The sequence below is a fragment of the Caretta caretta genome, chromosome 20 (assembly GCF_965140235.1).
Source record: "Caretta caretta isolate rCarCar2 chromosome 20, rCarCar1.hap1, whole genome shotgun sequence".
NCBI classification, from domain to species: domain Eukaryota; kingdom Metazoa; phylum Chordata; order Testudines; family Cheloniidae; genus Caretta; species Caretta caretta.
This window is the reverse complement of record NC_134225.1, coordinates 21,247,159-21,269,169: the sequence shown is the minus strand read 5'-3', so window position 1 is coordinate 21,269,169 and position 22,011 is coordinate 21,247,159. Positions and strand designations below refer to the sequence as shown.

The window sequence follows — 22,011 nt, the reverse complement described above, 5'->3', positions numbered from 1 at the left end:
CTGCTGGCATGGGGGGGTGTTGCTGGTGTGTTGTCAGTGTGTGCACTGCCATTGTGCGTGCATGCTGGGGGGGGCGTGGCGCGCGTGCACGTGTTCTGCGGGTCTGCAGGGCTGGTGCGTGTGAGTGTGTGTGTTGTGCCCCGTGCATACGTGTATGTCTGTTGTCAGGCCAGGCTGCCGGTGCGTGTGCGTGGCCCGTGTGCACCGCACTACACGCCCGGCTGGCCGTGCGTGTGCCCTGCTGGTATATGTGTTGCTGGTGTGTACTGTGTTACAGTCTGTGTGTGGGTCTGTGTGTAGCGTGTGTCGGGTGTGGGTCTGTGTCGGCGTGTGTGTTGGCGTGTGGGTCTGGGTCTGTGTTGTGGGTCCGCACCTGCGCCCCTGTCTATGTCTGGCTCTGTGTGTGCGTGTCGGCGTGTGGGTCTGTGTTGTGGGTCCGCACCCTGCGTCCGGGTCTGTGTCTGGCTCCGGGTCCGTGTGCGGACCCGTGTGTGCCGGTGGCCCGCGTGTGCGTCTGGACCTGGCTCCGTGCGTGCGTGTCAGCGGGGGGGGGTGTCTCCCCCTCCGGGCTGGGATTGGTTAACAAACCTTCTCTGACGTAGGCAACCACCCCAGTGACTCCTGTTGCTTAACCCTTCGCGGCCCGGGGCCTGGGCGCCTCCCCTGCGGGGGCCTGCGCAATCCCGGACTGACGCACCTCCCGGGGGGGAGTCCCAGGCTTGGGGGGGGAGCTCCCCCAGCCATCCTGCCCCCCACATCCGTGCATTTATCACCCCCTGCCCGCCCCAGGGCTGCAAGGGCGACTTGAGGACCCAGGCGTCCGGGGCGCGGAGACCGCCCCCCCGCCCCCGGCGATGGCGCAAGGGGGTGTCACGCGCCGTCACCATGGCAGCAGCTGCTTCCTGCTTTGTCTGGCAGCTTCCAAGAGCTTCCGCCCACATGGAACAAAGACACTTCCCGTTCCCTGCAAGGGGGGGCTGATCCCCCCGCCCCGGGGGGGGTTGGCTGGGGGGGGTCCCATTCAGTGCCCCCCCCAGTCCATGACCTGAGTTTGCCAGGACTCAGCCCAGGTCAGGGGTCGGAGGGGTCAGCCACCCCCCCTTCTCCCCAGGCGGGGGGAGCCCCAGGCGGGGGGAGGAGGCGCCGGTGGGTGGGGGGCTGCGTGTCCCTGGGCTGGTCCCTGCCTGCCTTCCCCACCCCCCCGGCCGTCTGTCTGGCCACCCCCTTGGGGGCTGACTCACCCCTGGCCCATTTCTGGCTAAGCCGGTCACCAGGGCTGGGGAAGCCCCGAGACCCCCTTGCTGTCCCCCCCGCAACCCGCCCCCCGTTACTCAGGCAGAGGGGGGACGACAAGAGCGGACGAGCCCTTTCTCGTGTGACCCATAACTCTCAGCTTCCCCCAGGTCGGTGTGACTCAGGGGGCGGGATGGGGTCACCCCACACACCCCTCTACCCTTCCCCACTGCTAAACTGGGGTCTGCTCCCCCCCCCAGCTCAAGATCATAGCAGCAACTACAGAGAAGTCCAATGGGTCCATCCAGCCCCATATCCCCCCTCGCCCCCTCCCCACATCAGACCATTGAGCCCAGCCAATCCTGTATTTCCCCCCCCCCCCATCAAACCCAGGTGCCCATCCAGCCTGGTACCCCTCTGCCCTCCCAGATTACCCCCCTCAGCTTGGTACCCCTGGCTCCAGGCAGGAGCCCTGCAGGGCTGTAGGATGGGGGGAGAAGCCTGGGGTGTGGGGAGCAGCGTGTGTAGGTGCAGGGCCGGGGGGGGGGGTGTTGGCCCATCGTCCCAGTTCACCCCGCCCCCGCCCGGATCCACTTCCCCGCTGCGGTCAGCCCACAGGATGCGCCGGCTCCCAGCTCTGGGGGCTGAACTCAGAGAACCCCGCACGCCCCCCTCCCTGCTGATGTGCCCCCCCGCTGCTGCTGGGAAAGGGCGCGGAGCTGACGCTGCCAGAGGCTGGCCTTGGCCCTGGGCCCACGCGCGCGTAGCTCTTCCCTGGGCAAGATGCTGCCTGGCCTCTGATCCACACCCCATGCGGGGCCTGCTGCCCAGAGGGCCCCAGCTGCGGGGCAGCTGAGCGACTCTGGGTCTGGAGCCCCACTCCTCTGGCCAGGGCCAGCCCCACGGCGCTTGGACTCCCCCTGCCCCACATGGACACCCCGTGGAGGGCTGGGACGCTTTCAGCCCCTGGCCACAGGCTCTGGGGCTGGAGCAAAAATGGCACCCCCCTAGAGGGGAAGGGGAGCAGGGTAGGGGGCTCAGCAGAGGACACCCACCCTGTGCAGTGGGGCTAACCCCAATGCCCCACTGCGCACTTGGGGGGTCTATTGGTTCCAGCCGACCTCAGAGTCTGTTTCGTAAGTGCTGGGGTGTGACTCCGTGTCCCGGCCAAGTGGCAGGTTGGGAAATTCTAGACCCCTTCCTAAATCCTCCCTGTGGGTTCAATTGGACACAGGCAGCTGCTTCACTTCCTGTCCTAAACTGTTGTGTCTTATTGCTGGGCAACTAGCAAACAGCTGGCCACGCCCCATCCCAGAGGCGGCTGCATCGCCCTGCACTGGGGGAGGGAGCCCGGAATCATCCGCCCTTGCAGCCTATCCCAGAAGCAGCTGCATCCCAGGGACCGCGAGGGAGTCTTTTCTAGTTACCCAATTTTGAGACGGGAACGGCTGGAGTTAGACCCAGTATGGTCAATGCTGACGTCAATCCCAGGGACCAAGCCCAGTGCCTCAGTTTCCCCCCTCTGCACACGCAGATTCCCCCACCCCCTCCGCTGCCTTCCAAACCGTCCCCATCTGCCTCTTTCTATTCCTCTTTCTACACAGCGGGAGATTTCGTCAGTGCCTGTTCGGGGGAACCTGTCCCATACAGGCTTCCGCGGCAGCATTCCCGAGGCTAGTGGTTAGAGAAGCGGGGGAAGGGGGGAGTCAGGACTCTTGGGTTCTCTCCCCAGCTCTATCACTGACATAGCCTGGCTGCCTCATCCCTGTGCCCCACCAGTGCCCCATAGGGCGGGGTGGGGGGACACCCGGTCCTTTCAGCAATGGCTACTCCTTCCCCCTCGCTGGCCTGCTGTGTCTGGGGGTGGGGGGAAGGATGGCCAATGTGGGGTGAAACCCTGTGCGGGAGAGGAGGGAGAGAAGCTAGCTGTGGCCGGGGGGGCGGGGAGGTGCACACAGCCAGGGATCTGAGCGAAGGCTCGAAACCCACAAAGGCAGCCTGACCTCAGCCATTCATAGCCGCCTTCCTGTGCCCCAAGCCTCAGCCGCATTCAGAGAAAGAGCGAGCTTCCAGGAGACGCTGCGGGGCCCAGCCCTACCTCCAAACCTGGCCCTGTGCCGCATGCAGCCCCCACCAGTGCTAGGGGGTGTCGGGCTGCGGGGAATGGGGCGGGGGCTCAGCAGGGGGCGCTGGGCTGCAGGGAGTGTGTGTGGGGCGGGGGCTCAGCAGGGGGTGCCGTGCTGCAGGGAGTGTGTGTGGGGCGGGGGCTCAGCAGGGGGTGCCGTGCTGCGGGGAGTGGGGGGAGGGGGCTTGGCGGGGGGGGCTCGGACCCACTGCTGGTGGGGTACTATGCTGCAGGGTGAGCAACTGAGGGCTCTCTGTGCCCCCAAACACAGGGGAGGCAGCTATATTTGGGGGGTGTGGGTGTCCGTCCTGTTTTGCTCCTTTTCCCCCTTCGCCCCTCTTTCCTTCCTGTGGGAGATATTCCCACAATGCACCACTTCTGAGTTACTTCCCCTGCTCCCATCCCTGCCCTGTCCCAGAAGCCTGGGCTGCTCCCAGCTCTGCCCAGCAGGAGGTGCTGCTGCAGGATTCCCAGGAGGCTTGTCTGGCAGGCAGGAGAGCCAGGTTCGCCCCAGGTCGGCCACCTCCTGTCTTGGGAGCTGGCCGGGTGCGTGACTCAGCTGGGAGCAGTGGGGTGAGGGGTGAGGCTGGGACACAGATCAGAGCCCTGCCTGGCAGCGACACTTCCCGGTGTGTGGGGAGGCGGCGGAGGCCCTGAATTCCTGGGAGGGTGAGGGGCAAAGGCTGACCCCCGTTAGACAATCCTGCACCCACAGTACCCATCCGCAGGACGCACATGGAGGGATGACAGTACACATGTGTGTGACACGCAATGCACACGCAGAGCATGCCCCGGGGAAGCGTGCCCGCGGTGAAACATGGAGACAGGGATGTATTGCAAGGAACATGCATGTCGCATGCATGTGGGTGGCGTGCCAAAGATTCACGCAACACGTGTGCAAGGCGGATCATTTTGACACACGCTTCGCCATGCACGAAGAGAACTAGAGAGCTGTGCAACACACATGCTGTGCCTGGCACACAATTCAGCCACGCCGCGAAGCACAGAGCCTCTGGTACAGACCCCTGCAACATGCAATGCACATGCATGCAGTCCACATGCAGGGCACGTAACAGACGATCACACAGCATACATGGAAAACATGCAATGCACATATGAACAGCAGACGTGCAGGGCACTCCCAATCCTCTCTGGCAGGGGTCCCCCATGCTCCCCGAGGGCTGCAGTTCTCTGACTCTCCTCCCTGTCTCTGGGACCCCCCCCTCCATCCCCACATGTCACCAGAGGCCGGAAGTTCGTGCATCGAAAGCCCGGGTGGCGCCCAAACGGTTAAATCCGTTTTCTCGCCCGCCGCGGGTGACACGAAGCGAGAGGCGCGGGGGGGCTGCGGCTGGCGGGCCCTGTTCCCCGTTCCCCTGATGACTCAGCCCGGCCCCGGCGAAGTCCGCTCGGGGCTCGGTTGTGGTCAAGAGCGAGAGGAGGGTTGGGAGCAAAAAGATTCCCATGGGGGGCTGAGGGTTACCCCCCAAAGCGACGGATGACTGAAAGAAAGAGAGCCCTGGAACCAGCACTTCTGGGGTGACTGGGTGGGTGGACTCGGGGCGGAGGACACAGGAGCAGCTCTGTGGAGATCCAATGTCACTGCACTGAATGCACCCCCCTGCCCCATCTCCCTGCACTGAGCACCCCCCTGCCCCATCTCCCTGCACTGAGCACCCCACTACCCCATCTCCCTGCACTGAGCACCCCCCTGCCCCATCTCCCTGCACTGAGCGCCCCCCACTGCCCCATCTCCCTGCACTGAGCGCCCCCCTGCCCCATCTCCCTGCACTGAGCGCCCCACTACCCCATCTCCCTGCACTGAGCACCCCCCTGCCCCATCTCCCTGCACTGAGCGCCCCCCTGCCCCATCTCCCTGCACTGAGCACCCCCCTGCCCCATCTCCCTGCACTGAGCACCCCCCTGCCCCATCTCCCTGCACTGAGCACCCCCCTGCCCCATCTCCCTGCACTGAGCGCCCCCCTGCCCCATCTCCCTGCACTGAGCGCCCCACTACCCCATCTCCCTGCACTGAGCACCCCCCTGCCCCATCTCCCTGCACTGAGCACCCCCCACTGCCCCATCTCCCTGCACTGAGCATCCCCACTGCCCCATCTCCCTGCACTGAGTGCCCCCCCACTGCCCCATCTCCCTGCACTGAGCACCCCCCCACTGCCTCATCTCACTGCACTGAGCACCCCCCACTGCCCCATCTCACTGCACTGAGCACCCCCCACTGCTCCTTCTCCCTGCACTGAGCACCCCCCCACTGCCTCATCGCACTGCACTGGGCATCCTCCACTGCCCCATCTCCCTGCACTGAGCACCCCCTGCCCCATCTCCCTGCACTGAGCGCCCCCCTGCCCCATCTCCCTGCACTGAGCACCCCCCTGCCCCATCTCCCTGCACTGAGCACCCCCTGCCCCTTCTCCCTGCACTGAGCGCCCCCCTGCCCCATCTCCCTGCACTGAGCATCCCCCACTGCCCCATCTCCCTGCACTGAGCACCCCCCTGCCCCATCTCCCTGCACTGAGCGCCCCCCTGCCCCATCTCCCTGCACTGAGCACCCCCCACTGCCCCTTCTCCCTGCACTGAGCGCCCCCCTGCCCCATCTCCCTGCACTGAGCGCCCCCTGCCCCTTCTCCCTGCACTGAGCACCCCCCACTGCCCCATCTCCCTGCACTGAGCACCCCCCACTGCCCCTTCTCCCTGCACTGAGCGCCCCCCTGCCCCTTCTCCCTGCACTGAGCACCCCCCTGCCCCATCTCCCTGCACTGAGCGCCCCCCTGCCCCTTCTCCCTGCACTGAGCGCCCCCCTGCCACATCTCCCTGAACTGAGCACCCCTGCCCCATCTCCCTGCACTGAGCACCCCCCTGCCCCATCTCCCTGCACTGAGCACCCCCCACTGCCCCATCTCCCTGCACTGAGCATCCCCACTGCCCCATCTCCCTGCACTGAGTGCCCCCCCACTGCCCCATCTCCCTGCACTGAGCACCCCCCCACTGCCTCATCTCACTGCACTGAGCACCCCCCACTGCCCCATCTCACTGCACTGAGCACCCCCCACTGCTCCTTCTCCCTGCACTGAGCACCCCCCCACTGCCTCATCGCACTGCACTGGGCATCCTCCACTGCCCCATCTCCCTGCACTGAGCACCCCCTGCCCCATCTCCCTGCACTGAGCGCCCCCCTGCCCCATCTCCCTGCACTGAGCACCCCCCTGCCCCATCTCCCTGCACTGAGCACCCCCTGCCCCTTCTCCCTGCACTGAGCGCCCCCCTGCCCCATCTCCCTGCACTGAGCATCCCCCACTGCCCCATCTCCCTGCACTGAGCACCCCCCTGCCCCATCTCCCTGCACTGAGCGCCCCCCTGCCCCATCTCCCTGCACTGAGCACCCCCCACTGCCCCTTCTCCCTGCACTGAGCGCCCCCTGCCCCATCTCCCTGCACTGAGCGCCCCCCTGCCCCTTCTCCCTGCACTGAGCACCCCCCTGCCCCATCTCCCTGCACTGAGCACCCCCTGCCCCTTCTCCCTGCACTGAGCACCCCCCACTGCCCCATCTCCCTGCACTGAGCACCCCCCACTGCCCCTTCTCCCTGCACTGAGCGCCCCCCTGCCCCTTCTCCCTGCACTGAGCACCCCCCTGCCCCATCTCCCTGCACTGAGCGCCCCCCTGCCCCTTCTCCCTGCACTGAGCACCCCCCTGCCCCATCTCCCTGCACTGAGTGCCCCCCCACTGCCCCATCTCCCTGCACTGAGCACCCCCCCACTGCCCCTTCTCCCTGCACTGAGCGCCCCCCTGCCCCATCTCCCTGCACTGAGTGCCCCCCCACTGCCCCATCTCCCTGCACTGAGCACCCCCCACTGCCCCATCTCCCTGCACTGAGCACCCCCCCACTGCCTCATCGCACTGCACTCAGCATCCTCCACTGCCCCATCTCCCTGCACTGAGCACCCCCCACTGCCCCTTCTCCCTGCACTGAGCACCCCCCACTGCCCCATCTCCCTGCACTGAGCATCCCCACTGCCCCATCTCCCTGCACTGAGTGCCCCCCCACTGCCCCATCTCCCTGCACTGAGCACCCCCCCACTGCCTCATCTCACTGCACTGAGCACCCCCCACTGCCCCATCTCACTGCACGGAGCACCCCCCACTGCTCCTTCTCCCTGCACTGAGCACCCCCCCACTGCCTCATCGCACTGCACTGAGCATCCTCCACTGCCCCTTCTCCCTGCACTGAGCACCCCCCACTGCCCCATCTCCCTGCACTGAGCATCCCCACTGCCCCATCTCCCTGCACTGAGTGCCCCCCCACTGCCCCATCTCCCTGCACTGAGCACCCCCCCACTGCCCCTTCTCCCTGCACTGAGCACCCCCCACTGCCCCATCTCCCTGCACTGAGCATCCCCACTGCCCCATCTCCCTGCACTGAGTGCCCCCCCACTGCCCCATCTCCCTGCACTGAGCACCCCCCTCACTGCCTCATCTCACTGCACTGAGCATCCTCCACTGCCCCATCTCCCTGCACTGAGCGTCACCCCCACCCCCGCCCAGCAGTTCCCTGCTGCTGATTCAGCACCTCAGTGAGTCTCCCTGCCATGCACCCCGCGCCCTGCCCCGGGACTCCTTTCCCTGCAGAGGGCAGCGGGTTCACCCAGGCTGGCTCCCAGCACGGGGAGTCCTGGGATCCGCCCCTAGCTCTCCCGCCCCCCCGCGGATGTGAGCAGAGCCCCAGGAATGAGGCTGAACCCGTTGGGCCAGTCCCTGCCCCCTGGCCCCGGAACTTCATTCCCAAGTTCTGAGCCGGCTGGGGCCGAGCCTGGGACATTGGGGCCGGGGATCCCCAGAGGATGGGGGGATGGGGCAGGGGGCAGCCAGTCTGGAGTGTGGGTCCTGGCCTTGGGGAGACCCCTGCCTCTGGCCCGTATGGGGCAGTGGGAGGGCACAGCCCCCCAGCAGGGATTCGCCAAGGCCCTTTGATCTGGGACCACCAGGGGATCTGAGCCCATCACGCCAGGGCTGAAGCTCATGGGGGCTCGGACTCCTGGGTTCCATCCTGGCTCTGGGGTGGGAGTGGGGTCTAATGGTCAGAGCAGTGGCCGGGTGGGACCCAGGCGTCCTCCCCAGCCTGGCCCCAACACTGCATCCAAGAAGCGGTTCCAGGTCTACTCTGGGAGGATCTGGGGTCCCCAGGGGTGCGGGAAGGATGTCTGGGGGGCATCCTGTGAGGGGAGGGGCTGGACAGTAACCCGGCCTCATGTCTCAGTAGCTGGGCTCCAGGTGGGGCAGGGACCTAGCGGGGGGGACCCGGTGGAGCGGGAGGGGTTAAGAGAAGAAGTGATGTGATCGGATCAATCCGTTCAGATTTAGGGGGAGCCAGGCCTGGGCTAGCAGGGGGCTGCGGGTCAGGAGTGAGGGGCACCGGCTGAGCTGTGGGGGTGGGGAGCCAGGCCTGGGCTAGCAGGGGGCTGCGGGTCAGGAGTGAGGGGCACTGGCCGAGCTGTGGGGGTGGGGAGCCAGGCCTGGGCTAGCAGGGGGCTGTGGGTCAGGAGTGAGGGGCACCGGCTGAACTGGGGGTTGATGGGCCCTGACCTTGAGTCTAAGCCATGAGGCGACGTTCCCACCCCCAACTTCCTCTTGATTCCAGTCAGTATTTGACTCCGGTGCAAGGGAGGGGGGGTCGTTCCTCATCTGCCGGGGTGGGGAAAAGCTGGGCCAGGGCAGCTGGGGAGACCAACCCCCCTTCCCCACCCGCTGGCTCTGAACCAGCTGCCTCTGCCCCTGCCCGCCAGCCTGGGCGCTTCACGGGAAATGACTCCGTCACCCACCCCCGGTGCTTCCTGGGCACGGGCTGGCAGGGAAGGGGGCATGGGGGGGGAGAGACAGCAAGGGGACAGCATGCCAGGGCAGCTGGCTGAGTCAGGGAGAGAACCCCGGAGTCCTGATGCTTCCCCCTCCCCCGCCGCTCTAACCACTAGATCCCACTCCCCTGCCCCCCACATCCTACCACAGGACTCCATCCCCCTCCCAGGACTGGGGAGAGAACCCAGGAATCCTGACTCCCTTCCCTGCCCCTCCCGACAACCACAAAACCCCACTTCCCACCCAGGGCTGGGGAGAGAACCCAGGAATCCTGGCTCCCAGCCCCCCTTCCCACTCTAACGGAAAGACCCCGCTCCCTTGCCAGAGACAAACAGCGACACATGCTGGTGGAGCAGGCCGGGGGGGCTCCACACCGGGGATTCTGCATCCACCTTTGTTGCCTCCTGGAGCGGGCAGGGGCAGCAGCCCTGGGATCCCAACTCCCCTGGGCACCCCCAGAGTGGGAGCTGCCTGCCCCACCTGCTTCCCCCTAGGGACGAAGGGGTGTCCCCACACTCCAGTCAGCCTCTGGCCCTTCCACTGGGGCTGCCTGATGGGCTGGACTGTGCTGAGACCTAGTAACTCATTTCACCACACAGGCTGCTGTATGTGAGGGGAGTGCAGGCTAGTGGTTAAAGCAGGGGCTGGGAACCAGGACTCCTGGGTTCTATCCCCAGCTCTGACTCTGACTCCCTGTGTGACTTCATTTATGTCCCTCCCCTGCTCAGTGCCTCAGTTTCCCTAGCCCCAGGATGAGGCTGAAGGGACGGGCAATTGAACGTAGTGATGTCTGGCCCCATAGTAGGGGCAGAGCTGGGGATGGTGTGTGTGGGGGGAATTAGTTGGCATCGCTGGGGATGGGAGGAGTAAAGACCTCAGGGAGAAAAGCAGAAGTGCTTCTGGCCAGCTCTGGGGTGGGGGTGGGGGACCCTGGCCACCCCATGGAAAAGCAGCAGGCGGACCCAGCCCCACAGGGGGGCACACAGGATGGGTCCCCCAATTCCCAGTTCCTCCCCTGCCTCAGTCCAGGATATCCTGCCCTACCACCCAGGCTGGAGACATCTGTCTGGGCTTTGACCCTCTCGCCTCATGGTGGGGGGCGACACCCCATAAACCCTGATGCCTCGAAGGCCCCTCGCCCGGACTCCCCAGCCCATTGGCCCAGCAGGGATGGGGGCAGTAGTCATGAACCCCATGAGGGAGGGGCTCTGGCTGCCACCCAGCTCAGAACTCAGCAGGCTCCCCATGGCCAGGGCTCTTCCAGGGGCCTGGGGGTTTGGCCAGACGTTTGGCCAGACGGGAGCAGCACTGGGTGCAAATCTGGCAGGGCTCCCCAGCCCCCTTGCTATCAGTTATGGTGTCTCAGGACACCTGGGTTCTATCCCCAGCTCTGGGAGGGGAGCGGTGTCTAGTGGTTAGAGTCTGGCGTGGTGGTGGGGGGCTGGGAGCCAGGACTCCTGGGTTCTATCCCCAGCCCCGCCCCTGGCTCACTGTGTTGCAAACAGGCGGCAGGTAAGTCTTGTCCCAGCTCCCTGCCTCAGTTTCCCCCAGTTATAACAAACCCAACTCCCCTTATTGGCACCCGGAGCCCCTCTTTGAAATGACATTAGCCCAAGGCAAAACCCTCTCCCTGGGCCCCCCAGGGTCACTGCCAGCCAGGAGCCCCTCCCTGTCCCCAACCTTCCCCCCACCCCCACCACCGCAAGGCTGAGATCCTGGCTCCTGGCACTGACTCACGGGATATTTATAGGGAAGGAGAAGTCAGGCGGGAGGGAAAAACACATGGCCCAAAAGCCCCTAGAATCCAGAGTGGAGGTTGGGGAGCAGGGAATGGGATGGGGGGGGCTGAAGCTCCATAGCCATGGGCAGCTGTAAACCCCCTCCCTCCCCTCATCCTAGCCCAGGGCTCGCTGCAGGGAGCCCAGGATGGAGCAGGGTGGGTGCCACATTCCCCCTCCCCCCCATGTCCTATGCCTCCTGGGGGAGGGGACACCTGGATAGCTGTGAGATCCCATCAGCACAAGCACAGCTTGCGGGGATTGGGGGGTGGGGGGAGCCCAGGACTGGGCTAGCAGAGGGGGTTGAGAGTGAGGGGCACCGGCAGGGCTGGAGGCGGGGGGGAGCCCAGGGTTGGGCGAGGAGGGGGCTGCCGGTTGGGAGTGAGGGGCACCGGCAGGGCTGGGGGCGGAGGGAGCCCAGGGTTGGGCGAGGAGGGGGCTGCGGGTCGGGAGTGAGGGGCACCAGCAGAGCTGGGGGAGGGGGGAGCCAAGGGCTGGGCGAAGAGGGGGCTGCGTGTTGGGAGTGAGGGGCACCGGCAGAGCTGGGGGTGGGGGGAGCCCAGGGCTGGGGTAGCGGGGGGCTGCGGGTCGGGAGTGAGGGGCACCGGCAGGGCTGGGGTTGGGGGGAGCCCAGGGCTGGGCGAGGAGGGGGCTGCGGGTCGGGAGTGAGGAGCACCGGCAGGGCTGGGGGAGGGGGGAGTCCAGGGCTGGGCGAGGAGAGGGCTGCGGGTCGGGAGTGAGGGGCACCGGCAGAGCTGGGGGAGGGGAGAGCCCAGGGCTGGGCGAGGAGGGAGCTGCGGGTCGGGAGTGAGGGGCACCGGCAGAGCTGGGGGGGGGGAGGGGGGAGCCCAGGGCTGGGCGAGGAGGGGGCTGCGGGTCGGGAGTGAGGGGCACCGGCAGGGCTGGGGTTGGGGGGAGCCCAGGGCTGGGCGAGGAGGGGGCTGCGGGTCGGGAGTGAGGAGCACCGGCAGGGCTGGGGTTGCGGGGAGCCCAGGGCTGGGCGAGGAGGGGGCTGCGGGTCGGGAGTGAGGGGCACCGGCAGAGCTGGGGGAGGGGGGAGCCTAGGGCTGGGCGAGGAGAGGGATGCGGGTCGGGAGTGAGGGGCACCGGCAGGGCTGGGGGTGGGGGGAGCCCAGGGTTGGGCGAGGAGAGTGCTGCGGGTCAGGAGTGAGGGGCACCGGCAGGGCTGGGGGTGGGGGGAGCCCAGGGTTGGGCGAGGAGAGGGCTGCGGGTCGGGAGTGAGGGGCACCGGCAGGGCTGGGGGTGGGGGGAGCCCAGGGCTGGGCGAGGAGGGGGCTGCGGGTCGGGAGTGAGGGGCACCGGCAGGGCTGGGGGAGGGGGGAGTCCAGGGCTGGGCGAGGAGGGGGCTGCGGGTCGGGAGTGAGGGGCACCGGCAGGGCTGGGGGTGGGGGGAGCCCAGGGCTGGGCGAGGAGAGGGCTGCAGGTCGGGAGTGAGGGGCACCGGCAGGGCTGGGGGAGGGGGGAGCCCAGGGCTGGGCGAGGAGGGGGCTGCGGGTCGGGAGTGAGGGGCACCGGCAGGGCTGGGCGAGGCAGGGAGGGGGCCGCAGACATCTGTCTGGTTTCCCAGCGGCACCAGGACACGGGATCTTTCCCGCTGGGTGCCCGGCCCAGCCCTGGCGAGAACCTGCCCGTGCAGAGGGCCCAGGCCGGGGCGCTGCCTGGCCGGGCTGGGCCCAGCGTGGTGCCAACCTGGCGTTGCCAGCTGCCAGGCCGGGCAAGGGGCCCCCGAACTGGCTGGGCTGGTGCCACGCGGGATGCAGGGGAAGAGCTCGACTCAGCGCGTTAAACCCTTTCGCCGGCCACGCCTGGCGCTGCTTCCCGCAGGAGCCGCTGAGCCAGCAACAGGCCTCGCCCCCCCTCACTCCCGACCCGCAGCCCCCTGCGACCCCAGCCCCGCTGTACGGGGCTGTCCCTGACCCCGAGCTAGAACGTCTGGGCCTCCCCACCCAGCTGCTCCTCTGCCGGGGAAAGTCCCATCCCCCACCCCTGTCCCGTCCCCGCCTCCCCCCCACCGATCCCCAGGGACTGGGCCAGGTGCTGCCGACTCATCCCCTCATTATCATGGGGAGACAGAGCCACTGGGCTCAGACGCCAGGCCCTGATGCTGCCCTGCAGGGAGGGAGGGGAAGGAATATTAGTGGGGTGGGGGGGGCAGAAGTGGGGACATACCGGGGGGCTGTAGAGGGCAATGGGTTTGGTGGGGAGGGCTCAGTGTGGGGATGGTGTTTAGGGGGGCTTGGGAGAGGGGTCGATGGGGGGAGGGGTAGAAGGGGGGTTGAGCAACAGGGGAGGGGGGGAAGGCGACTCAGTAGGGGGAGGGGAAATTCATCTCATTGGCGCCTGGTTCCAATGTGGGGTCAATCGGGGACCTGTGGGGCCATGACCCTCGAGTCCCCCCCCACTGTTCCTCATGCCCCCTGCCCTCCCCCACCATCTGTCCCCAGCACTGGGACGTGCCCTGGCCTGGCGGGCGGGGGAGGGGATGGGGGACCCCATGAGCTGGGGTGTGTCTGGGAGCCTGGGCTTGGTGCCCAGCTGCAGCAGGTAGAGACGTGCCCCGGCATGTGGAGGAGGTGGGGGGGGGCGGGGGGGCACACCGGCTCCTTCCGCTGCCTTATATGGGCCTGAGTCACCCATGGAGCAGCTCCGGGAGGAGCATCCTCGTGCAAGCGGGGTGAGTGTGCAAGAGGCCGCGGAGGGGCGGGTGCGTGAGTACACGAGTGTCTCTGTGGACGGCTGGGCACAGCACAGGTGAGCGGCTCCATGTGGGCGTGGGTGTGTCCCCAAGCGTGCACCGGTGCGTGTGGATGTACATAGGAGTGTGTGCTGGTGTGCACACGCGTGTGCATGGGGCGTGTAAGTGCGTGCGTGAAGGTGATCACGGGCACACATGTGTATCTGTGCATTTCCATACATGTGGTTGCAGGTTAACCCCCTTTCGCCTGGGGGGGGCAGCCCCTCCCCCTTCCCTTCACAGGTGTACAGGAGCCCAGGCAGGGGCAGGAGGGTGCGGCCCGGCCCTGCCCGGGGACAAGTGGAGACAGGAAGCATCCGATTGTAAAGCTCCTCCTAGTGGCTTCAATATCACTCCTGCCCTGTGACCCCAAACCCACCTGCCCTGGCCCCTTCCCCGCAGACCCTCCTGACAGGCCCAGAGGAGGGAGTCCCTGGGGGGAGTTTGGGGCACTCTGCAGGGGGTGGGGGGGAAATCAGGCCATGTCTGACACCAGAAGCAGCAAATAAATCCAGGGCTCTGTCATTGGCTCTGGGAGGCTGGCTGGGAGTCAGGACTCCTGGGTTCTATCCCCAGCTCGGCCTCTCCTGCCTCAGTTTCCCCTCTGTAACATGGGGATAATAATACATGCAGGCTGGAGGGGGGAACCAATTTGGGCTGAACTGGAACCAGCCTGAGACTTGGACAGGAGCATCCCGCTGTGTCACCCATTCCTCGCCCCAGCTCCGGCCTGCCCGTGCTCTGGGTCAGGGCCACGTCCTGGCAGAGCTCCCAGCTGGGCGTGGGCATGGCTCTCAGACTCTGCTCCTTGCTCTGTGCCTGGCTCTGCCATTGCCACTCCCTGATAACGGCCCAGCCCATCCTGCCACTTGGGGCTGTCTGCAAACCAAACCTGCCTGGGCTGTTTATTTCCTGTCCAAACAATCCCAGCAGCGAGGCCTCCTCTGGGCACGGCCCACCCCTAGAGGGCACCGCCCAGGCAAGTGGATCCCCTGCATGATGGGCACCAAAGTGGATCCTCAGTCCTGTGAGCCCTGTGGGAGAAGCCAGAGTAGATCCCCGAGCAGAGCTGGGCCCAGAGAGGGTCATAATACTGTGTGGTCTCCTGCAGAGCAGATTTCCCTAGCCTTAACCCTAGGGAAGGGCCTGAAGAGCTACACAAGCCCCACCCCAGAGGTGGCTGCATCCCAGCTCCAGATGAGGGATCCCTGTACAAACAGCCCCTGCGCCCCACCCCAGAGGTGGCTGCCTTTCAGTGTCTGTGATACAAATGGTACATTGCTTGGAGCAGGGAGGAGCGTGGGAGTGAGCAGGTTTTAAGGAGAAGGTTGACCAGTCCCTGGGGGACCCGGCGCTGTCAGGGCTGTTCCTGTCACCCGCAAGCCCAGAGCACTTCCCAAACGAAGGTAGCAAAGGCCCTTTCCCACATGGGGAAGCTGAGGCACAGCGTGGAGAAGTGACTCACCTCACTTCACACTGTGAGTCAGTGGCAGGGCCAGGAATAGAACCCAGGAGTCCTGGCTCCCAGCCCCACCCCCGTGCTCTAACCCCCGAGACCCCATCACCCTCCTCCCAGAGCTGGGGATCAAACCCAGGAGTCCTGGCTCCCAGCCCCACCCCCATGCTCTAACCCCCGAGACCCCATCACCTGCCTCCCAGAGCTGGGGATCGAACCCAGGAGTTCTGGTTCCCAGTCCTCCCTGCTCTAACCACTAGACCTCGTCCCCCCCAGGGACAGGAATAGAACCCAGGAGTCCTGGCTCCCTTGCTCTAACCCCTAGACCCCACTCTCTTCCCAAAACTGGGATCGGAAGCCAGGATCCTGCCCACCAGCATTACATCCTGTCAGGTCCTGCAGCACTGTCTGAGCTGTCGAGTACAACAGGATGGTACTTTATTAAAATGCTGGACATACACACTCACATACTGTAGCACTGGGGTAAACACACTGGAGTGTGTACGATCAGGAGGGCCCCAGCCCGTCGTGAGAGCCCTGCAGGGCACTCCAGCGTATAGCGGAGATGATCGTAACAAACTGCAGAGGGCTTGATTAGAATATTGTACAGTGCTGCGGTATATATTGAAGAATATTGGTGCCCAGGAAAGAATCAGGCCCTGTAGTACGTTCTCAGCCTGCTGCTGGGTGCTGTACCAGAGCTGGCAGAGTTCTGCAGTGCACCCCGCTCAGCAGCTGCCATCTCTCCGCACACTGACGAGTACTGCAGAGCACCCCGCACAGCCACTGCCGTCTCTCCGCACACTGCCGAGTACTGCAGAGCACCCCGCTCAGCGGCTGCCGTCGCTCCGCACACTGCCGAGTACTGCAGAGCACCCCGCTCAGCCGCTGCCGTCTCTCCGCACACTGCCGAGTACTGCAGAGCACCCCGCACAGCCACTGCCGTCTCTCCGCACACTGCCGAGTACTGCAGAGCACCCCGCTCATCCGCTGCCGTCTCTCCGCACACTGCCGAGTACTGCAGAGCACCCCACACAGCCGCTGCCGTCTCTCCGCACACTGCCGAGTACTGCAGAGCACCCCGCTCAGCCACTGCCGTCTCTCCGCACACTGCCGAGTACTGCAGAGCACCCCGCACAGCCACTGCCGTCTCTCCGCACACTGCCGAGTACTGCAGTGCACACTGCTCAGCCGCTGCCGTCGCTCCGCACACTGCCGAGTACTGCAGAGCACCCCGCTCAGCCGCTGCTGTCTCTCCGCACACTGCCGAGTACTGCAGAGCACCCCGCTCAGCGGCTGCCGTCGCTCCGCACACTGCCGAGTACTGCAGAGCACCCCGCTCAGCCGCTGCCGTCTCTCCGCACACTGCCGAGTACTGCAGAGCACCCCGCTCAGCGGCTGCCGTCGCTCCGCACACTGCCAAGTACTGCAGAGCACCCCACTCAGCCGCTGCCGTCTCTCCGCACACTGCCGAGTACTGCAGAGCACCCCGCTCAGCCGCTGCCGTCTCTCCACACACTGCCGAGTACTGCAGAGCACCCCGCTCAGCCGCTGCCGTCTCTCCGCACACTGCCGAGTACTGCAGAGCACCCCGCACAGCCGCTGCCGTCTCTCCACACACTGCCGAGTACTGCAGTGCACCCCGCTCAGCCGCTGCCGTCTCTCCGCACACTGCCGAGTACTGCAGAGCACCCCGCTCAGCCGCTGCCGTCGCTCTGCACACTGCCGAGTACTGCAGAGCACCCCGCACAGCCACTGCCGTCTCTCCGCACACTGCCGAGTTCTGCAGTGCACCCCGCTCAGCCGCTGCCGTCGCTCCGCACACTGCCGAGTACTGCAGAGCACCCCGCACAGCCGCTGCCGTCTCTCCACACACTGCCGAGTACTGCAGAGCACCCCGCTCAGCCTCTGCCGTCGCTCCGCACACTGCCGAGTACTGCAGAGCACCCCGCTCAGCCGCTGCCGTCTCTCCGCACACACTGCCGAGTACTGCAGAGCACCCCGCACAGCCGCTGCCGTCTCTCCGCACACACTGCCGAGTACTGCAGAGCACCCCGCTCAGCCTCTGCCGTCGCTCCGCACACTGCCGAGTACTGCAGAGCACCCCGCTCAGCCGCTGCCGTCGCTCCGCACACTGCCGAGTTCTGCAGAGCACCCCGCACAGCCGCTGCCGTCGCTCCGCACACTGCCGAGTACTGCAGTGCACCCCGCTCAGCCGCTGCCATCGCTCCGCACACTGCCGAGTACTGCAGAGCACCCCGCTCAGCCGCTGCCGTCTCTCCACACACTGCCGAGTACTGCAGAGCACCCCGCTCAGCCGCTGCCGTCTCTCCGCACACTGCCGAGTACTGCAGAGCACCCCGCTCAGCCGCTGCCGTCGCTCTGCACACTGCCGAGTACTGCAGAGCACCCCGCTCAGCCGCTGCCATCGCTCTGCGCACACTGCCGAGTACTGCAGTGCACCCCGCTCAGCCGCTGCCGTCGCTCCGCACACACTGCCGAATTCTGCAGAGCACCCCGCTCAGCCGCTGCCGTCGCTCCGCACACTGCCGAGTACTGCAGAGCAACCCGCTCAGCCTCTGCCGTCGCTCCGCACACTGCCGAGTGCTGCAGTGCACACTGCTCAGCCGCTGCCATCTCTCCGCACACTGCCGAGTACTGCAGAGCACCCCGCTCAGCGGCTGCCATCTCTCCGCACACTGCCGAGTACTGCAGTGCACACTGCTCAGCCGCTGCCGTCTCTCCACACACTGCAGAGTTCTGTCCCCCGGCCTGCTGGTGAGTGGGGTATTTACTGATCAGACACTGCAGCATTTAATCTGCCAGCCGGCCCAGCCGAGAGTAAGGGGCCCCTGCAGTCCTCAGGGGCCAGGGGCCTGGTGCTGTAGGAGGAGTCCCAGGGTGCTGCACTGACAGGCTGCTGCAGGATCGCCCATGACCTAAGGCCTCTCCCATCACACAAGCCAGGTCCCTGACCCACAGAGGGTGTGGTCCCCACCCCACCCTACCTTCACCCCGGCACCCTGCCCCGTCTGGAGTGAGCTGGGCAAACAGGCGGTGGTTAAAGGCTTGCCAGCTCGGGATGGGCTCTTCCTGGGCTGGAGAGATGGAGCAGCTCCCCCGCCCCTCTCCAGCTGGAGGGATCAGTTCACGTGAAGGGTGGGATCCAGTCTAGCCACCTTCCCTATAGCTCCAGCTGCCCCCCAGCCCATAGGGCCTTGATCCCCCTCCCCAAGGGCCCCCCCTAGGGCCCTGATCCCCATCCCCCCAGCCCATCCCCAGGTCCCACTCCAGGTTCTGTATCCCCTCTCCCCACATGATCATGGCTGAATTCACATGTGGCGGGGGGCACAGGGAGCAGGGTGGGGACCACAAGGGGGAGCTGTCTGGACTAGCAGGGGGGCATTGTTGAGACCCCCCCCCCCACGGCCCAGCCCTTTTTAGGGGCGTCTGCCGGCAGATAGGGGGCCCCGGGGCTGGCGGGAGGTCTTGGGTGAGTGTGTGCGGATGGAGGTCTTCAGGCATGCAAATGTTCACAAGTGTGTTTTGTCAGTGAGTTCATGTCTGTGCACACATGCGGGGGCCTGATCTGTGTGTGGCGTGTCTCTGAGTATGGCAGTGTGTGCGTCTCTGTGTTTCGACATGTGTGCATTGCTGTGTGCCTGGTTGTGTGGTTGTGTGTTGCTGTGTCTGTATGTTTGTGTGTGTCTCTCATTGTGTTTGGTTGCGTGTCTATGTGTTGCTCTGTGTCTGTCTCTGTGAGCAGCTGTGTGTCTCTGTATGTTTGTGTGCTGTGGCTGTGTGGCTGTGTGTCTGTCTGTGTGGTTGTGTGTCTATCTGTGTGTGGCTGTCTCTATGGCCACATGTGTGTGTCTGTGTGTGTGTTTGTGTGTGCCGCTGTGTGCGGCTGTCTCGCTGGCTGTGTGTCTCTGTGTGGTTGTGTGTCCATATGGTTGGGTGTGTTGTTGTGTGTCTGTCTCTGTCTGTGGTTGTGTGTCTCTGTCCCCCTGTGCCTGGTTGTGTGTCCCTGTGTGTCTGTCTGTCTCTGTGACCGTGTTTCTGTGACTGTCTGGGGCTGCATGCCCACCTCTATGTGTGGTTGTGAGACCGTTCATTTGGGTGTGTTGTCGTGTCTCTGAGTGTGATTGTGTGTCTGTACATTTGGGTGTGTTGTCGTGTCTCTCTCTGTGCGTGTGTCTCTATGGACGTGTCTCTAGGTCTGTCTGGGGCTGCGCGCCCACCGATGTGTGTGGTTGTGTCAGGAGGTTCGGGTGTGTTGTTGTGTATCTGTGTGTGGGCGTGTGTCTGTCTGTCTCGGTCAGTCTCTCTGGCCCCGCCCCCGGTGACGCGCCGCCCGGCCCCGCGCCGCGCGGGCCCTTCCCAGCAGACACGGGGCTGCCCGGCAGGCGGCGCCGCGGCCACGCCCCGCGCGTGGGGCTCCGGCGCGGCCCAATGGCGGCGCGTTTCCGCCCGCCGGGCCCTATAAAGGCTCGCGCGGCGCCGCCAGCAGCTGACTCAGAAGGGGACAGAGCCGGAGCGCGACCGGAGCCGCCTGCTGCGCCCATCCCCGTAGCGCCGAGCCCAGCCCAGCCGCGGAGCCCCCGCCCGCCCGGTACGGTACCCGCCGCCTGTCGCTTCCCACGGGGCTAGAGAGCAGGGAGCCGGGCCGATCGCCCGCCACGCGTGGGGGCTGCGCTCGGGGAGAAGAGCCCGGCCGGGGACCCCCCGCTACACAGCCAGGAGGAAGAGGAGCGAGGGGGCGAGGAAGCGGGAGCGTTTCTGGAAGTGAAACCGAGCCGTGGACTGGTCTCCGGGCGTCCTGGGAGGGGAGTGCGTTGGATCTGCCTTAAGCCCCCCTTCACCCTCCTGCCCTGCCCAGTGAAACCAGCTTTCCTGCCTCTGGGATCTGCACCCCCCTCTCCCTGGTGCCCCCTCTATCTGTCTAGGCCGGGGCGCCGTGTGCTGATCTGGGGTCGCGTGGCTGATGTGTACCAAAATGGAACAGCCGTTCTATCATGACGACTCCTTTCTTTCCGGCTACGGGCGTGCAGAGCTGAGCGGGCCCCCGGACTACAAGGCGCTGAAGCAGAACATGGCTGTCAACCTCTCCGAGCCCTACCGGGGCCTCAAGGCACAGCTGCACCTCCGGGGCCAGGCGGCCGAGGAAGGAGGCGCGTTCTACGCCCCCGCCGGCCTTGCTGAGGCGGGGGCCAACTCTTCGCTCAAGCTGGCCTCGCCGGAGCTGGAGCGGCTCATCATCCAGAACAGCAATGGGGTGATCACCACCACGCCCACCCCGGGCCCCTATTTCTACCCCCGGGGGGCCACGGAGGAACAGGAGGGCTTTGCCGACGGCTTTGTGAAGGCCCTGGACGACTTGCACAAAATGAACCACATGACCCCGCCCAACGTTTCCATCGGCGCAGCTGCCTCAGTGGCCAGCAGTGTCTACGGGGCCTCCCTCCATCAAGAGCCGCCCCCCGTCTACACCAACCTGACCAGCTACAACCCCGGCACCATGACCACCTCCTCCAGCTACCCCACCGCCAACCTCAGCTACCTGCCCCAGACCCATGCCTATGGGGGTCACTCCTTGGCCACCTCCCTCCCGTCCAGGGTGCAGGTGTTCAAGGAAGAGCCTCAGACTGTGCCAGATGTCCAGTCGCCCCCTGTGTCCCCCATCAACATGGAAGATCAGGAGAGGATCAAGGTGGAAAGGAAGCGGCTAAGGAACCGGCTGGCGGCTACCAAGTGCCGGAAGAGGAAGCTGGAAAGGATAGCCCGGCTGGAGGACAAAGTCAAGACGCTGAAGACTGAGAATGCGGGACTGTCCAACACGGCTAGTGTCCTGAGAGATCAGGTGGCCCAACTCAAGCAGAAAGTCATGAATCACGTGAACAATGGTTGCCAGTTGCTTTTGACTGTTAAAATGCAATCCTTCTGAAACCCCCCTGAGCCCCATCTTATTTAAGAGACTTGTGTGTAACTGGACTCCCTGTTGGAAAGTTTACATGAACTTTAGCTGGACTTCTGTAGCGTTCTCATGAGTCGGACCAACCTCTGCATGCAACTTTGAAGATGATTCTTGGCCTCCTCTTGTTTGCTGATGGTTGTATTTTTATTTTATTTTTTTGGATGGGAGGGGGTTGTATTTTGCTCTCTGCTGGATTCAGAATATGTGCATATTGCCTAAAATTTGTGTATGTTGTGTGAGTGTATTTAAAAATGGAACAAACCAACAAACTTGTTGCATAGCTGGACAGTGCGGCAAGAGGTACTTTGGCAAGGAAACCATGTAATAAGGGAACTGTGTGTCTGAATTAAGGGGCCAGGACTTTCCTTAACTTAAAACCGAACAAACAAAAAAATCTGATACTTGACATTGACAGATAAGAGAAACTGAGTGCCACACCATAGAATTGCCTTGCCCATGAAAGGAAATATGGCTTATTTACTTTACTTTTTTGTGGTGTTTTAGTTTTGTTTTTTTAAAACAAAAGTCCTTGAATTTGTTGTGTTTTTAAAAAGTTGATTGTATTTGTGTTTTTGACTTTATATTGACCTTTATTTAAGTTTAAAAAAAAAAAAGTTCTCTGATCTCCTGTCTGAGGTTTGGCTTGGTTTCAAATCCTTTTTGGCCCGGACATTATTTCAGGTGGGGGGGAGGGGACTGTGTCTGGTCATAAAACAGGATCTGTTCTGTATTTTTTAGGTGAGGCTTTTACAGTTGAAAGGTCTAAACTAGAAATTTTTGCTGTCCGTTTCCTTCACCTCTTTCTACAGGACTCCCTCTGAATA

General features: G+C 64.7%; 1 protein-coding gene across 1 annotated transcript; it reads left to right on the top strand.

The window, feature by feature from the left end:
• Positions 1-19,714: 19,714 nt before the first annotated feature.
• On the top strand, positions 19,715-21,810 carry JUNB (JunB proto-oncogene, AP-1 transcription factor subunit). The gene has a single exon (XM_048831632.2). It carries the CDS (start codon positions 20,198-20,200, stop codon positions 21,155-21,157), a length of 960 nt encoding a protein of 319 aa, XP_048687589.1. The 5' UTR covers positions 19,715-20,197; the 3' UTR covers positions 21,158-21,810.
• Positions 21,811-22,011: the final 201 nt, after the last annotated feature.

Bases quoted from the DNA above. Each gene is read 5' to 3' on its own strand.
- JUNB (XM_048831632.2), top strand. From the start codon at position 20,198: ATGTGTACCAAAATGGAACAGCCGTTCTATCATGACGACTCCTTTCTT.